The sequence below is a fragment of the Narcine bancroftii genome, chromosome 5, assembly GCF_036971445.1.
Source record: "Narcine bancroftii isolate sNarBan1 chromosome 5, sNarBan1.hap1, whole genome shotgun sequence".
NCBI lineage: Eukaryota > Metazoa > Chordata > Chondrichthyes > Torpediniformes > Narcinidae > Narcine > Narcine bancroftii.
The window spans coordinates 228729386-228748137 of record NC_091473.1 but is presented as its reverse complement, the minus strand read 5'-3'; the positions used below and the strand labels follow the sequence as shown (position 1 = coordinate 228748137).

The 18752-nt window shown below is 42.4% G+C and overlaps 1 protein-coding gene across 1 annotated transcript in view; it reads left to right on the top strand.

Annotated features, from left to right (window-relative positions):
- Positions 1 to 272: 272 nt before the first annotated feature.
- LOC138765003 (T-complex protein 11-like protein 1) overlaps positions 273 to 18752 on the top strand; it is a 33184-nt gene continuing 14704 nt past the window's right edge. Inside the window, 5 exon segments of the mRNA XM_069941596.1 lie at positions 273 to 1296; positions 2592 to 2796; positions 13942 to 14074; positions 15252 to 15372; positions 17535 to 17755. Of these exon segments, the coding sequence (XP_069797697.1) occupies positions 784 to 1296; positions 2592 to 2796; positions 13942 to 14074; positions 15252 to 15372; positions 17535 to 17755 (1193 nt within the window). The 5' untranslated portion in view covers positions 273 to 783.

Genomic DNA, 18752 nt, shown 5'->3' with positions numbered 1-18752 from the left:
CCCGAGGTCGGTGTTGTCGATCCCCTGCAGTTCGCAGAGTGGTCGGGTCCGGTCTGAAATGACAGCGGGGACTCGGCGCTGGGAACGCGGGTGTCAGAGCCGGCCGAGCCGACAGGTGACGGGGCAAAGCCATCGGGACCCCCCACCCCCCCGGCAACTCGGCATGTCCTGCCCCGAGTGACGCTTCCAGATCGACCGGGTCTCATCTCGGAGTTGCCCGGTGATGAACGGGGAGAATTCAGCAGGAGACCTTGCAAGAGAGAGGTGGGGGTGGGGGGGGGACATTCAGATAAGGACGCCCCGGAGTCGCTGGGCAGGGGATTGAATGACGAGCCCGACCCCTTTGCTGCTCAACTGCAGCATCTCGATGTTCGGGGTCCTGAACTGATGCTGATCCATTTCCTGCGACTGTCTGGAAGCCTTTTAAATGCCTCGTCCCTCACCACCCCTGCCATCCCGTGATACCATTAAAGTGTCCCCCCTCAATGCTTGTCCCCTAATGTTTGGCATTTTTACCCTCAAGGGCAAAAAAGATTATCCTACTCATAATTTTGGACTCAAAACCCAGGGATATGGAATTAGTGAGTGTAAGGTGACCGTTCACAGAGTTTCAGATTCAAGATTCAATTTCTTGTCACGTAGTTAAAAAGTGTCCTATTACATGAAATGGCCTTTTGCCTGCTGTAAGGCAGACAGATATGCCATGGCAGAAATTGCCAGAAGCGCCTCTCACAGTCAGAGAAAGAGAAGCAAAAGGAAAGACCCCCACCCCATAGAGGTTCCATGGATTCACCTCAAGCACTCCCTCAGCTACGGAGTCCGGCCGGAACCATCGGCAACCCGAATTCCAGATCTGAACTTTCCACACGATTAGGAACCCTTCAGTGCCCTCTCAGATCCCAGTACCCCTTCAGCCCGTTCAAATTAACGCCCAGCAGTCCACAGCCCTTGATCGCAGTCTCCAGCAGCCTGCCACCTGCGTGGGTCCTTCAGCCACAGAACCCCTCACTGGTCCACCACCGTGGTTACCATTCCTGTGGGTCACCTCTTCTGCTTCTTCTCGGGGTTGGGGGAGGGAAAGGAGGTTGGCCTCCCCATTTCTTGGTGCCCAGCGCTAGGCCTCTGTTGCCCCGGAGTCTGCGACTGAACATAGGCACCGCCATCTTGGGTGCAGACCCCGCGGTCACGGAGGTGATGGCAGTCGGACTAGACGGTTGGGCCCCACTCTCTGTGGGTTTGCACCAGCGGCAGTGCTGCCTTGTGTTGGAAGTAATACTGGAAGCAGAAACCCTACAGGTGCAAATGACTCTTCTATGGTTTTGAAATATTGAGTATAATCTGAATGTTCCTGTATTTTTTCTCTCAGACGTTTTCAAAGACATTCATGGACATTGTGTCTGGATGGCAACCATGGAATGCCTTTTAATCTCAGTAGTCACAGATCAACACCATACTGCAGATCACTCTCACACATGTAAAATTTATCGTATTTTTATGGAGAATTAAGAATTCCATATACTCTTCCTGAATTCCATTTTCAAAGCCACTAGTTAAACATGAAAGTCTCCAGACACATTTTGTCCATACCTTGATGAAGGGCTCAAGCCCGAAATGTTGTTGATGTATCTTTACTGTATACATGGTTTGACCTGCTGAGTTTCTCCAGCATTGTGTTTTTACTTCAAAATCTCGAGGTTCACACTGGATTTGTTAGTGACACATCAGAGGCTTGAGTGGGAAGGGTATAATGCTTTGCTTTAACAGGAAAAATAGAAAACGCTGGAAATACTGACATGATCAGGCAGCATCTGTGGTTACAGTCTGTCAATAATTCAGGTCAGTGACCTTTGATTCTGACGAATAGTCATTGACCTGAAACATTCAATCTGTTCTCTCTTCACAGATGCTGCCTGACCAAGTGAATAACAACACAATTTTCAGGCTTTTTTTTCAGATTTCCAAAATGTTTTGCGATCTGGGAGGGATATGTATAGTCAAAGAGGGGGAGGCTGTGCATTAAGAACTTAAGAGTGTAGGAGCATGACTCTGGGGGAATCCAATGCTGGAGAAGACTTGGAATTGAGGAGGTGAGCGTAAGTGGTGGGAAAGTGAGGGTACATTGATTGTCAGGGCTGCCAGGTTTCAGGATGAAACCCTGAGGAACTTGGGTGGATGATCTGGTGAATGGCATTTTACAGAGAACTTCAGGCAACAGGAGAAGGTGAGACCGTGGAAGCTGGCCAGGGATAATGGGATCCATGTTGTTTTCTTAGTACAAGCTTGGGCCCTAGAATCATTTAAATGTTTTCTTGGTAAATATATAACTGAATACAGCACCTATGCAAATTTTAAATTATATTAATCAACTCGACAGCAGAGACATTTTTGTGAGACTCTGGCCTCAGTAGAGAAAGACATGAAATGCCGTTCAGGCAAGGGCCTAATGTCGCTGGCAATTTCTTCAGATACCTTTTGCATTATGGACTCCAGATTTGATATATGAAGATGACGATACTAAAAGTCTGGGCAATTGGGGATGTCCTACAGAATATCAGAGCTCTGAAAGGCATGTCTTCTTTTTTAACCAATAGGTTTCCTTGCCAACTGGATTTGCAAGGGGGAAAAAACATCCAGACACAATGTCCAACAGTGAGGACAAACCGTTTGCGAGTAACAGCCATAACAAAGGGCAAGGGGAACAAGAGGACAGACAAGCCCTTCCCTCTGATGTCGAGTCCCATGGGGGAAAGGACAACATCAATATACCCAACCTCTGCAAGTCAAGTGTTTCCTGCTGTAAGTATGAATTTTAGCATTCTGGAGCTGTCACCTTATGAACTGTTATAAATCAACTACACCAAGCTAACATATGACATTTGAAGGTCAGCACCAACATAAAGGGATGAAATGAGCAGGGCAAAAAGAAACTTTCCCCTTCACAGGGTATTGCGAATAAAATCTCTGGTGTGAATATACCCAATTTCTGTGAGAAATTATTTATAATATAATGATCATTAATTACACTGGACAACAATGATTTTGCTTCCTGAAATTTTTTGGGTGTATTTTGAGCTGCTGATCACAAAAATCATCTGACAATTTTCTTGTCACATACTGTTTTTAGATAAAAACGTACCTTTGTGATTTGCTGTCATATCTACTTCAAGCAGACAAAACCATGAAGTGCAATATGTCGTTGAAAATTCATTTCCTGCATTCACACTTGGACGTCTTCTCTGCTAATCTTGGTGCAGTCGATCTTGGTGAAAGGTTTCACCAGGACATTGCGATCATAGAAAAGCGGTGTCAGGGCAACGGTTCGAGCCAACAATTGTTGGACATTGGCAAGAGAGGCATCAGATGCTGAGTACAAACAAAAAAACAGTGGCAAAACATCTTTTGGTCAGTGGGTCAACATGTTTATGCGATGAAACATGCTAAATTCTGTAAAAGTTAATGTAATGTTTCTCTAACTTCCTGTGCAATCTTAGAAAGCAAGCCTTTTGGAAGAAAATGTTGCCCAGTGTTATTACGATGCCACAATGTGTCCTTATTAAATTGCACGTTGAACATATTTGCATCTCCACTGAACAATGGATGCTCATTTAAGGTTTTTTTTGTACTACTTCCACTGCGTAACCCACAAAACCATATGAATTGCATATAAGTGTCAGAGTTTCAGCCTTCAGATGCTATTGGCTGCCTTCAAAGAGTTCTTGTTTTCCTTTGACTGAGCATGAAAGGCTTACAGCACAACCAACTCCTTGGGGTCGCAGACTAAGGGGGCGTCATTTTTAGGACCATCATGCAAAATAGTTCTCAAAATAAACGTGTCAAGAGTCTCGTGAAGTGCTCCATTACTCAACTCAAATGGGAAGGAATTCACATTGTGGGGCTTTACGTCCATCACAATATGTTCTCTGCTCTGAGTGTCATGAGCATTTAAGGCAGATTGTCCTGCTAGATAAAGAGAACATTGCACAACATCAGAGTTTAGTGCTCCAGGATGTGAGGAACTAGTGTCCAATAAATGACATTGATCATTGACTCCACTTGAAAACTTATGTGTGGCTCATCTGTGTAACTGAGAAATTAATGTATAAATTACTATATATTTTGGGGTATACATCGAGTTGTGAAATCCTAAAAAAAATCTCTCAAAAGTGGGAGGGGGGGGTCAACTTATACATCAGATATACTTTTGAGATCTTAAATTCATCTCAAAAACTGCTGCATGTCAACCCTTGAAAACCAATTGGGCGTTTAGGTTGACCCTTGAAAACTGATTCGGTGTATAAGTCAACCCTGAAAGCACCTCCCCTCCTCCAGCCAGTACCGCTGCACCCCACCACCTGACCCCACCATAATCCACCCAGACATTATAAAATTGTTGAGCCCAAGGCCCCCGCTCCTACCCGGGAGGCTGAAGTGGCTGCTCCTGGTCGGAAGGCCTAATTTCCTGCACCTACCAGGAGAACGAGTTCACTGCTCCTGCTCGGGAGAACGAGGGCGCTACTTCTGCCATGTAGGCAAAGGTTCCCGCTCCCGCTGGGAGAACGAGGTTGCCGCTGCCGCCATGTCGGCTGAGGTTCCCGCTCCGGCAGCGGACACGTAGCTGTGGTTCCTGCACCGAGCACACTCGTACAGCGAGGTGACTTCTTCGATGTGGATAGCACCACACCCGATGTGGAGAATGAAGTCGCCATCACCAACTCCGGCTGCAGACAATGGTGAAGACTTGGACCCAGCTCTGTTTGGCATCTCCCTGGCCAGAAGCAAAGGTTTTTTTTAACATCGTCACTTAATTTACAGATTTGTTACTTTGTAATTGGGGTGTTGTAACAAATTTTGGGTTGTTGTCTTAAAATGAGGCTGAAAAAGGGCGGTTGAATTTTACACTGAAATTTACAGTCGACACACAAAAGTTGCTAATGTCAGGTTCAGATTTCAGATTTATTGTCAGAGTACATAGATGACATCACATACAACCCTGAGGTTCTTTTTCCTGTGGACATGGCCAAATTACCACTATTGGTAGTGGAAAAAAACTCTATACAATGTAAACAAATAAAGAAATGTAAACAAACTGTGCAATACAGAGAGGGAAAAAAAATAAAAAACCAATAAAAAGTCATTAAATGAGACCCCGAATGAGTTTGTTGTTGCTGGAGGGGTAGCAGCTGTTCTAAACCTGATGGTGCAAGTCTTGTAGCACCTACATCTTTTTCCTGATAGTCACAGCGAGGACAGAGCATATGCAGGGTGATGTGTATCCTTGATGATGGCTGCTGCTCCCAGATGGCAGCGTCCCCTGTAGATGTTCCCAGGGCTAGGGAGGGTTTTGCCTGTGCTGCATTTGTTACCTTCCGCTAAAGGGTATTGGTGCCTCCATACCAGACGGTGTTGCAGCACATTTTTGTAGAAATTTTAGACTGATGATGTATGAGGACACAATATGTTGTAAATAAGGTTTGTTAGGCCCACAGGGTCACCATTAAAGCAATTCTTTTTTTGTGGAATGATTAGCAAGCTTTAAAAATGTTCTCAATTGCAGGTACAAACTATGAATTTAAGAACCAGAAAATAAAATTTATTGGGCAGTGGCATGAAAGGGATTCCAAAAGAGGGTAACTTGAAATCACAAACAAGAATTAAAGACAGACCACAAAAAGATAATGAGAGAGCCATTTCCCATGTCTTAATGTTCAGCTGGAACTCCATCTGCTCATGGTGTTAAGATTGAGATCCCTTTCTATTGTAGACTAGATGCCTTTGAGGTTTGCATGGAGCCAATATTCCTTCGAGGCAACTATAGGGTCGAGCAAGCTGACTCTTAGTAACATTTTTCCTTTAAAATTAACATCAATCTGATTGATATAACAGTTTGCTTCTTAGAGAATTCATAGATTGAATTGATAATATGAGTAAAGGAGACGAGAAGGAGGTTTTAAAGGTTGGCCTTGACTGAACCTGCTGTTTGATTACTTGCAAAATCAGTTCAGAAATTGTCCTGTTGAGACATCACACAGGTGTATTCACTAACCAGCTCAACCTTATAATATGATCCACTTTGAAGGTGGACAGAGTTAGGAATATGCCATGAATGGAAGTTATTGACGTAAACCTATTTGAATTTAGATATACGGCATGGTAACAGACTCTTCTGGCCCAAGAACCCATGTTGCCCAAATTCACCCAATTAACCTACCAACCCCTGTACATTTTGAAGGGTGGGAGGAAACTGGAGGGCCCAGAGGAAACCCACGCAGACACAGGGAGAGCGTGCAAACTCCCTTCAAACAGTACCAGATTTGAACCCGGGTCTCCGGCACTGTAATAATGTGACACTAGCTGCCATCCTCACCATGCCGTCCAAAACCTAACCATGCCTTAATCTTTAAGATGACTAGTAGTGAAAGACGACCATCACTGTTTGGTGAGATGGCATCAAAGATTTTAAACTGATTTCATTTCAGAAACATAAAGGGAAAGGGGAAAATGTTTATTTATTTTTGCAAAGCAGGGTTTCTACTTGAGCGATGAAAGATGAGGGGGTGACTTAATGGAGGTGTATGAGGAGCATTGATAGGGTGGAGAGTCAGCACCTTTTTTTACTGGAGCAACAGAGACACCTGTTTAAGGTGAGTGGAGGAAAGTTTAGGGGAGATGTCAGAAGTCTTGATATTTTAAACACAGTAGTTAGTGTATGCCTGAATGCACTGGGGGTGGCAGTGAAGGCTGGTACAATGAAGACATCCAAAAGACTCTTAGATAGACGCATGGATGAGGGTTACGGGTGTGAGGTAGGGAAAGATTAGATGTTTTGTGATGTAGGTTTACACAGGTCAGCACAACGTTGTAGGCTGAAAGGTCTGTACTGTGCTGTTATGTTCTACTTAAGGAATGTTATGGAAGGTATTCAGAAGGAAAAGAAAATAGAGTAGTGTGTGATATTGGAATAGATTGCATGTTGAGGTGATGCTATATAAACACTTATTCTGTCTTGAACATTCTATTTTGTGCTTTGAGGTGTCCATTTACAATGACGCATAGTAATCATTTGAGAACTCGAACCAGAAAATATTAAAATCAGCATTTCCGATAGACTAATTCGTGAAACAAACTTAAAGCATAATACTATTTTAATTTATGTTAGCATTTTAAGATAGCAAAGCACTTCAAGGCTCATCACCAGAGGGTCATCAAGTATAATTTTTACACTCTCTCAGATGTTGGTTGATATTGGGGCAGGTTCCAAAAGCTCAGTGAAGGAATAGAGTTAGGGTGCAGAGTCATTGTGAACTACCACAAAGGTTGTACAGTTAAAAATCTGATAAGTGCAAGAGATGGGAATTACAAGTGCACAAATAATGGAAGTTTTAGGGCTGGAGATTGCCAAGATACACAGGAACAAGCAGGAGAGGGGTTTATTGGGAGTCATTTCTCTTTGGTTGATAAGAGTTTTGCTTTATCACAATTTCCATAATTGTTGGGCAATCTGCCCAGTACATTTTGAGAAGACTGTTTTCCTCAAAATGAACTCAATTCCTAATTTTTTACACTTTATTTCATTCAACGGTTCTCCTCCAAACCTTCACAACACATCCCCATTTAACACTGCAGTGGTTTCAGAGATATTTATGTATCTGCTCTGTTGCTTCTCTAACGCCACCCATCGTGGGACTTACACTAGTAAAGCAAAACCTTCACTTCACATCCTCATTTACAGGCCCTCCACCAACTTCTTCCATTGTCTATAACCTAGCCTAACAACCCCCAGAGATCGCCATACTGCTTCAATCTTAACTTTCTACACATCTTCAGTTCTTATTCTTCCCTTCTTGGTAGCTATGCCCTTTGCTGCCTCAGCACTGTTTTGGATTTCCCTCCTTAAATATTTCTGTTACTTGCCAATTCTTTCGATAAAACCTACATCTCTGACCAAGTTTTGAGTCACGTGTTTTCATTATTTACTTGCCTCGTTGTGAAATTTTGTTTGAATTACTGGGCTCTTGGCTTTTTTAACTCCAGGAATCTGGGTTCCAATTTGCTCCAACGTGATAACAATTTTATTTTGATTGGTAATGCCATTGATTTGAGTTGTAAGGTTGTGGGTTCCCATTCCAAAGATGTGCACTCCAAGCTGAGAAACCATAGTCAGACTACAGAAAGCAACATCCTTGACACAAGGATTAATAGATTAGCATTTATTAGATAGATAAGATCTAATGGTACTCATTTCCAGTGGTCAATACTTAGACTCAATCGATGTCATTCCAACCAACGAACACGTCTTTATTACATTGTGGTTTGTGGTGGCTCTCTGTGTACAAGTTGGTTGTTATGCTTCATTATTTGCTTAGGAGAAGGTTACGTTATAGATGGGTCTTAAAACTGAGTTAACCAGGGCTTTGAGGAGAATGAGAAAATAGTAGTGCAGGGAAAGATCTGATTAAAATAAATTGAGATGTGTACAGTTTATAAAATTCCTGCATTTAACACTAGGTGTAGATAAGAGACATCATTAAGCAGCTATAATCCCAGAACTAGGTATGTATTAGAAATAAAAACTGAGGGCTAGAAAAAACTCAGTAGATCAGGCAGATAACGTTTCAGATTAACGAACCCTCTTTCAGAATGGTTTTGCTGCTTTAACGTACAAAATAACACAAAGATGGACTGTCCCTCTTCAGGTTTGTAAGGAATGTTGTGGTTCAAAGTGGGAACAATAGATAGTTCTGTGAGAGTAGAATCTACCAATAAGCTCAGTTGCTTCTGCACAGAAGACGTGCAATTTACCTTTACCTGTGGAAGGGAAACACAAGCCCTCATGCTAAGCTATTGGTCCCAGAACAGTCGATGAATATCATTCCACTAAAAGGTCCATTCACTGCAGAGAGCACAGTCACACTCAGTTGTGTGGTTCAAGACAGCCGCTGTCTAGACATGCAGGAACAGATGACGGGCAATTCTCACAAGCCAATTTAACAGAATTGATTTTTGGAGGTGAAAAAACATTCACCTCTTTTATATGTTCATTATCATTTGGCATGTTGATTTGAAAAACTTTATCAATGCTCAAATTAATGTTTCATTACTTTCTACCGGTAATTGCAACAGTTTCATTGTTTTTCTATTCATTACGGATAGCGGGAAGTATGTATCCCTAGTTGTACTTTGAAAATGTTACATGCCAAAAAAAAGTCGCATACTTTGCCAAAGTGGGAAGAGAATGTCTCTTGGAATTTTCTTAAAATAGAAGACATCTATTTGAATGTTTAATTATACCGAAGTCAACAAACAAAAGGTTTCACCTGCACATTTACTGTAAGTCTCTGTAAGGCAGCCTGGAAGCAGACATTTGGCACACAATCCCACCTTCACGGGTGTGCTCCACAGTGGCATCAGAAAATTGGAATGCTGTTGACAGCTATCCACTGTCCCAGCACTTATCGTACCAGACAGAGTTCTCACACTGCCCAGGGAATTCTCCGAAAAATACCGACGCAAAATGTTTTTTGTCTTAAAATATAAAGAGTAGAGCAAAGGAATACCAAGGCCATAGGAAAGACCACAAGGCAATCCCCTTTTAAATGATCAGCATCACATGCAGTTTTGAAGAATAGACTTCTAAGTTTGTGCATAGTTAATTTTGACGGCATCAGCAGGGAAATCAATATCATGCCATTTCTTGAATTAAATCCAGTGAACTTCTTCATGATAGACTGTTCAGACTTCTTCCTCGACATGGCACCTCACTTTCTATGACACTGAGTTGACTAATTTGGTGTGAATCCGGTAACAGGTTAGTGTCAGTTTAGTATAATCTTGGGTCCAGCGTCCAGCATGGATAATGGTCGGGGATACCTCTGGTGTGACCTACGTCTCTCCTACATGGAGAAATGGTAGTCAAAGTTCAAAGTTTAGATTTATTGTCAGAGTACATGCATGACGTCACATACAACCCTAAGATTCTTTTTCCAGTGGGTGAGGCAGAATTACTACTCATTAGTAGTGGAAAAAACACTACTGAAGAAGATACGTACACATGTAACAAAAAATGCAAACAAGCTGAATAACAAAGAAAAAAAAATAAAATGCACAAGAGTCCTTAAATGAGTCCCTGATTGAGTTTGTTGTTGAGGAGTCTGATGGTGGAGGGGGGTGGTGCAAGCCTTGTGGCACCTAGACCTCTTTCCTGTTGGCAGCAACAAGGACAGAGTGGGTGTTGTGCAGTGTGGATTGTTGATGATTGCTGCTGCTCTCTGACAACAACGTTCCCCTGTAGAGGTTCTCAATTGTGATGTCCTGGGCTGTGTCCACTACCTTTTGCAAGGCTTTCCATTTGGATATTCGTGTCCCCATGATGCAGTCGGTCAGGACACTTTCCACCACACATCAATAGAAATTTACTAAGGTTTCCAATGTCATACCAAATCTCCACAAATTCCTGAAGTAGAGTGCTGACGTGCTTTCGTCACGATGCCATTATTGTGCTGGGTCCAGGAAAGATCCTCCGAGATCCCAAGAACTTAAATTCACTAACCCTCTCCACCTCTGGTGATCACTGGATCATACACCTCTGAATTTCCCTTCCTGAGGTCAATAATCAGCTCCTTTAGTGACTGCTACTTCAGAATTTAAGGAAGTAGGCTGTTGTTAAAATAGAAGAGCGTGTGATTGCCTGAAACATTGATTGCCTTTTCTGGATGCTGCATGACCTGCTGAGTTACTCCAGCATGTTTGTGTACTGCACTCAACCCTGGCGTCTGCAGACTTTCTTGTTTAAGTCCAGGAGTGCATGACTGTCTTACTCCTCAGAGCCTACATCTTCAGTTTAACCATGATATCATTAGGTTGGCCTGCTGTCCCTTCAAATGATTTTTATTAAATAATAACCTCACCTTGCCTTCGGATTTACCTTCATCCTTTTGATTTGAGGCACAACAAATTATCTAACGAACAAATGAACTTAGAGACATAGCTCAGAAAGAGTCCGTTTGGCCCAACTCGTCTATGTTGTTTATCAAAGCAAGGCGGAGTCATAGAAATTTGACTACACGAGGTTTGTTGGATATTAATGTTTACTGGATGATGAATTCAAATTGTAATGGTCGCATTGTAATTTCCTGTCCTGTAAGAAATGAGGGAAGAGATCATTTGATCAGTTGGAGATTTAGATTATATTCAGGCCTTTCAATGAATGTGCTCATTCAGGTGCCACATGTCAACTATGAAGAAGTGAGACATGGGATTCTAACAAGAATTCAATCTTTCGTTCATTTAAACTAAAATTGATCTTTGATTGGTGGCATTCCAGAATTTCGTTCATTTAAACTAAAATTGATCTTCGATTGGTGGCATTCCAGAACTTCGTTCATTTAAACTAAAATTGATCTTTGATTGGTGGCATTCCAGAACTTCGTTCATTTAAACTAAAATTGATCTTCGATTGGTGGCATTCCAGAACTTCGTTCATTTAAACTAAAATTGATCTTCGATTGGTGGCATTCCAGAACTTCGTTCATTTAAACTAAAATTGATCTTCGATTGGTGGCATTCCAGAACTTTGTTCATTTAAACTAAAATTGATCTTCGATTGGTGGCATTCCAGAACTTCGTTCATTTAAACTAAAATTGATCTTTGATTGGTGGCATTCCAGAACTTCGTTCATTTAAACTAAAATTGATCTTCGATTGGTGGCATTCCAGAACTTTTACTTCCATAGTTCAAATTAATTTCTATAATGTACCATTTAGATTTCAATTACATTTTAATTTATTTATAAAATACCTTCAGATTTACCTTAATCTTGTCTTGTGACCTTTCTTTTTAGACATCCTCCCTACACTTATTCTTCGTCAGGGCACCCCTAATACATCATCTGTTTTTCTCTTCATCCAGCCCTCAATATTCATTGATAACCATGGTTCCCTATACTTGTTACCCCAGCTTCTACCCATATGAGAACATCAGTCTTGAACTCTTGTTATTCCTCCTTTGAATACTTCCCAATGTGCAGATGTGAACTTAGCTGCAATTAGATGCTCTCAATCTAACTTTGCCAGCTCCCCCCTTGTGTCCTTCCCCAATTTAAGACCTTTATTACTGGTCCATCCCTACCTCTTTTTCATAACCATTTCAAATTACAGTAATGCTCCTTGCCTTGTTGGTCTACCTTTGTACTGTGTCAAAAGACACTGCGGAACAAAAAATTAACCCTCTCTGAGCCTTAAATTAAGGCTAAGGTAATCCCGGTTAAATTTTGGGAAATTGAAATAACCGTGTAATATTCTTATTTTTATTGCATCTCTCTGCCATCTGCCGACATAACTTTTCTTCCATCCCCTGTTGATAACCTTTCTGTTCCTAATCTCTGCAGAACAAAAGTAGTGCATGAGGACAGGGCCCCGTAATTTTCTTGTTCATATTGCAGGGAGGAGGCACTGCCTTCTTGATGAACCATAAGCAAGAATGATTTTTTGGGAGGTGGGTCCTCATGGATGAAGTGAGCTTTGGGAAGATGCAGGAGAGAAACTGAAGGGAAATGTGAGAAAAGAAGAGCAATGGCAATAAAGGCACAGAGGATCACCTCAATGTCCTCCTGCCATCTGTTTCATGGAGTTAATTTTAGATTGGGTTTTAACTGTTAGTTCTGATGGGGTAAACTGGCAGATCTGGTGATAGATGATTTGGACTCGAATCTGTACTATTTGGACCTTAGAAAACATTAGTTCTAAAAGGGCGCCTCAGTTGACTTAGCAATTAGTGCAACACGTTTAGAGCACCAGCGATCGGGACCAGACCAGGGAACGAATCCCACACTGTAAAGAGTTTGTACGTTCTGCCCACGTCTGCATTGGTTTTCACCGGGAGCTCCAGTTTCCTCCCACTATTCGAAACATCTGAGGGTATCGGTTAATGGGGTGTAAATTGGGTGGCACAGACTCATGGGCTGAAATGGCCTGTTACCTTGCTGTATGACTAAATTTAAATTTAAAGAAAAGACTTTGAGCAGGAAGGAGGACAGTGAAAATCTACTAGAGAAAAGGCAATTGAAGGTGGAGAGAGACTGACAACTAAACAATAGATCAAACTCAAATCAAAACAAAAAGTGATTTGTCCCAATTAGCTGTTATTATGGAGTCCAGAGGACCTCAAAAACCAGCAGTATAGATATGCACCACAACACAGGGTTACTTAAACAAAAGTAGTTTTTAATTATATTTGAACAAGAAAACAGAATTGAACTTATTACTTAACCTACTTAATCCCCCCCCTCTAATACTAAGCACAGGTGTATGTAATATATATTTAAGATTAGAAAAGTTATTTGGATCACAGTCCAATCTCACTGGTTGCAGGCAATTCTTGTACTGTGCACAGAAGTTAGCATTAACCAAGTTCACCAGTCTTTGGTGCTTAACAGGCAATGGTTACCACTCAGGAAGGTTCTTGCTGGTTTTCAGAGAGAGGGATTCCTTTTCCAGGACATCCGCAACTGATTCCTTCTCAATCAATCTTGCTGACGAAACTTGCCCCCTTCAGGGTTCTCCAGATGATCCTCTTTCTTTCAGGTCACCTTTCAGACTGCCAGTCTTCTCCTTTGACCAAGCAGCCTTCCAAAGTTTGCCAGCTTGTCCCTCTAGAACTGATTTCTGAGACTCTTTCTCTCTCACTTCCTCCCTCTCTGAGAGCAAAGCTGTTCTGTCGAGCTTGCAAAGATCACATGTTCCCAGGCAAGCTGTGTGTCGGTACTTTGTTGCTCCTCTGCAAAAGTCCTGCAAATATTCTGTTTTTAAAATGTGTGTGTGCAAACTGCTCTAGCAATTCCTCCTAAACCACCTCAAAATATTCTGTCACACTGTTTTTGGTCCAGACATTTAATGCAGTCATTTTGAAAATAAGAACATGCTGACGGCACTTTGTTCCTTCCACAGGTAGCCCACCATGGCTGGTACCTGTGGCTGACATCCTGGAAACTGCCCGAGATGTGTCCAACATGGCTATTGCCCACGAGGTAGTCATAAACAGCAACTTCCAGATCCAGCAGGTGGAATCACCTCAAAACAGGTAAAGGGCAAATTTACTGAGCTTAGTTTTTTGATATTTCCCCTTCTCCATTACATATAAACATATTGTTTTATCAACAAAATAACTTGTATAGAAAAAGTTTAAAGTTCAGATTCATTGTCAGAATACATACATGACATCACATACAACCCTAAGATTTTTGTTTCCTGCGGGCCGGGCCAAATTTCTACTTAATGGTATTGCATTCACAAAAGAGATGCATACAAAAGAGAGAAATGTAAACAAAGGGAAAAATGCAAACAAACTGCAATACAGAAAACAAAATTCAGTAATAAATAATGTGCAAAGACCATTAAATCTCTTATTGATTCTTTTGTTTAGGAATATGATGTTAGAGGGGTAGGAACTGTTTCTGAACCTGGAGGTGTGAGTGTTGTGGCACCTCTACGTCTTTCCTGATGGCAGCAGTGAGAACAGAGCATGTCCTGGGTGATATGGAACCTTGATGATTGCTGCTGCTCTCCAACGGCAGCGTTCCATCTCTACAGTAGGGGGAATTTTCCCAGTAGCCTTGCCCACTTCAGTCTTCTCAGGAAGTGCAGTCACTGTTGCACCTTCCTGACAAGTGAGGAGATGTTGTATGTCCACAATAGGTCACTAGTTAAGTGGGCCCGAAGGAACTTGGTGCCCTCCACCCTCTCCACTACAGAATTATTGAAGGACAAAGGGCCAGATGTGACGAGGGGAAATATATATATAGACATAGTTGATCAACAAGAAGGTCTGGAGTTGAGTGCAAAACATAAATGTGCAGGAGAAACTCAGCATCCTTAGCAAGTAAAGGGTAACCAACGATTCGGGCCTAGGATGGAAGGCTTATGACCGAAAGTTTGGTTACCCTTGGCTTCCGATGGATGCTGCTGAGTTCCTCCAGCGCATCTGTGCATTGCAGTTGGTAACCTGAAGTACTGTATATAGTTGAGAAACATAGTGAAAAATAGATTCAAGAATAGGTTCCCAAAAAATGGATAAATACAAGAAAGAAAAGGTTATCAGCCCTTTGGGAGGTAAGGAAAATGGGAATTATTTTTTGATTGCATACCAAATAACCATTCAGTTTGGGAAAAAAAGCAAACTATTATGATACAGCGTCGCACATTCTGTTACACAATCTCAGTGAATTTCTAAATTAAATATCTGTTCATTTCTTTCACAGTTTGGAAAGGAGAGTGAAGGAGATTGTGCACAAAGCATTCTGGGATAGCCTACAGGCCCAGTTGAATGAGACACCACCACAGTACTCCCAGGCCATCAAGTTGCTGCAGGAAGTTAAGGAGGTGAGGGCTGGCGATGGGCAGATGTCCAAATTGGGTCCACCTGGAGTGATGTAGACATGCTAATCGGCCCAGACCTCAATTCCCTCCCTTGGAAAAGGCAAATTGGAATTTATCACTGAAACTTCAAGGCAACTGTTTACAACACTGCAGAACCTTTCACATTCCCTGTGACTCTGTGGTTGAATAAGACTCTTCTATGGAATAATTTGTAAACTCTTCAGAGTGATGCCAAACTGGTGACGTTAGATCCAGAGTAGCCAAATCCATGTTTACTGTTGCCCAGGGTGAGAGAATGTTTCTAACATTGCTCAGAGCTTGGCAAATGCATCTGCTAAATTCACTCTTCACTCTTCTTAAATTTTATCCAAAATTTCCTAATCTCCTGCCTTAACAGTGATGGGAACTCTGTGGAACAATCGGAGTTGTGGCAACAAACTCCATTTGTTGGTGTTATTTCTCCAAGATCACTGCTGATCTCCACCTTGTAAGCCACAACCACCTATCTGCCCACCCCTTCAGCCACCACCTGCCCCATCTGTACAAGAATCTGCAGCCTTATTAACCACCTCAGAACAAAAACTAAAGCAATTTACCATATATACGCCCCCGTCCCCCAATTTTTGGCCTAAAAATTGTGTGTTTTCTGTATGACCCATGTAAAAGTCGACCCCCCCACCATAATTTTTGGTCCGATTGCCTGCTCATCCCAATGCCCCAACCGCCCATTCATCCGAGCTCCTGACTGCCTGCCCAACCAAGCTCATGATGCCCTCCCCACCTGTTCATCCGAGCTCCTGACCCCCCCCTTCCAATCCGAGCTCACGACGCCCCACTCACCTGCTCATTTGAGCTCCCGATGCCTCAACAGCCTGTCCACCAGAGCTCCTGACACCCTGTCCTCAGACTCTCTCCTAGTCCCCGGTCACCTGTCAATTCAAGCTCCTGTTGCCCCGAATGCGGACTTCCATCCAGTCCTGGCCATCGGAGTTCCTGATGCTTTGATTGACTCAGGTACTTATCACGGACAAAAGTATGAGCCATGTAAAAGTTGATCCCTCCTCCCAAAAATTTTGACCCAAAAAATTGGTCCAAAAAACTTGACCATTATAGGAGTATTTTCAGGCCTGAGGGAGGGTCCAAGAAGAAAGCAAATAAACAAACAAAACAGTTCTCCTCAAGCAAACTCCAAATCTGTGCATCCACATGAATTGATGCTGAAAAAGAAGGCATGTGGATTATAGTCCAGGAAAGGAGTTAATCCAGATTGTTTAGGAAGTAAAGTACTCCAGGAACTGGAAGAATTGAAAGAGAAGGAGGGAGAGAGAGATGACACTGTGTCACAGCAAGTATTACTGCTCCTCACAAGATTCGATCCTGATCTCTTACACTGCTCTGCTTGTGACCACATGGGTTTCTCCTGGGTGCTCTGCTTTCATGTCACATCACAAGGGGACCTGCAAGTTGATGGGTTTATTAGCCACGGTATATTACCTCTACTAATGCTGGATGGTGAGAGATTTAGGGGGAGTTAATGGGCATGTGAAAGAGAACATGTTGCAGAGAAATGAGATCGATGGGCCAAATGAACTCCAAAGTCATGAATAAACATAGAGAACAGGGAGATATTTCTCCCAGCATTCTTCATAAGACAGAAAATCTTGTAATGGCACTGATATACCTCAGCTTACAAACAAATAAAGAATACACCCATTTGTTTCTTTCAGCATACCACAAAGTCAACTTTCATTTATTCTTCACTAGACACAACATTGCATTCTTCAGCTCCACCCAGCTAAACTCCTCTGACCTTCTCCTGGCTCACTGTCACACAGGTGATCCTGACTCTCTCACTCTCCTCCTCCTGCACCTGAGATTCATCACCTGTATACTGACGCTTAACACACCTGCCCCTGCACTCCATCACCCCTATGCATCGCATTGCTTTCGTCATCAGTGGCAGCCAACACCGTTCCCAATAAAGGTAAGTGCGCAGCCGCAACAGTCTTTCAACCATGACCAAATTAAAAACTGAGGGCTGAGCAACTATTGAGTAGAATGTTCCAGAACTCTTTAAGACTGGAATCAGACAAGAGTGAATGGGCCATATACGAGTAGAACCAATTTTGTGGTGGATCCTATTCACTATTGACTTTACTCTCCAGATTCTGCTGTCACTCCTTCTTCCTGGCCACACCCGTTTGCGATCACAGATTGGGGAAGTGCTGGACATCGAGCTGATACAACAACAGGCCAAGCACAATGCCCTGGATATCCACCGGTTGGCTGGCTTTGTCATAGGCATGATGGGAAGTCTCTGTGCACCAGTCAGGGATGAAGAAATAAAGAAACTGAAAGACATCACAGAGACAGTATCCCTCTTCAGGTAGATGAGGAGAAGAAAGCCTGCTGTTTAACCACTCCACATATTTACGCCATTTCATAGCCTTTATGGTTCAGTTATTCTGCTATCTCATTTTGTGGCTTAGTTTCAAATTTTGTTTTTAGAACCATTGAACACTACAGTGCAGAAAACAGGCCATTTGGCCCATCTAGTGTGTGCCAAAATATTATTCCGGTAGTCCCATTGACATGCTCCCATTCCATAACTTTTCAGACCCCTCCTATCCATGTATCCATCCAATTTATTCTTAAAACTTAAGATCGAGCCTGCATTTACCACATCAGGTTGCAGCTCATTCCACACTCCCACCACTCTCTGAGTGAAGAAGTTCCCCCTAATGTTTCTCCTAAACCTTCCCCTTACCTTAAAGCCATGTCCTCTTGTATTTATCTCTTCTAATCTAAGTGGAAAGAGCCGATTTGCATTTACTCTGTCTAAATCATTCATAATTTTGTAAATCTATATCAGATCTCCCCTCATTCTTTGACACTCCAAGGAGTAAAGTCCTAACCTGGTTAATCTTTCCCTTTAACTCAACTCCTGAAGACCTGGCAACATCCTAGTAAACCTGCTCTGCACTCTTTAAATCCTTCCTGTAGTTTGGCAACCAGAAATGCACACAATGCTCCAAATTTGGCCTCACTAATGTCTTATACAACCTCACCATAACATCCCAATTCTTATACTCAATACTTTGATTTATGAAGGCCAAGACGCCAAAAGCTTTCTTTCCAACCCTGTCAACCTGTGATGCCACTTTCAGGGAATTATGTATCTGTATTCCCAGACCCTCCACAATCCTCAGTGCCCGACCATTTACTGTGTATATTCTTTCTTGGTTTGTCCTTCCAAAATGCAACACTTCATGCTTGTCTGCATTAAATTCAATCTGCCATTTTCTGGCCCATTTTACCAGTTGGTCCAGATCTCACTGCAAGCTTTGAAAACTTTTCTCGCTGTCCACAATGCCTCCAATGTT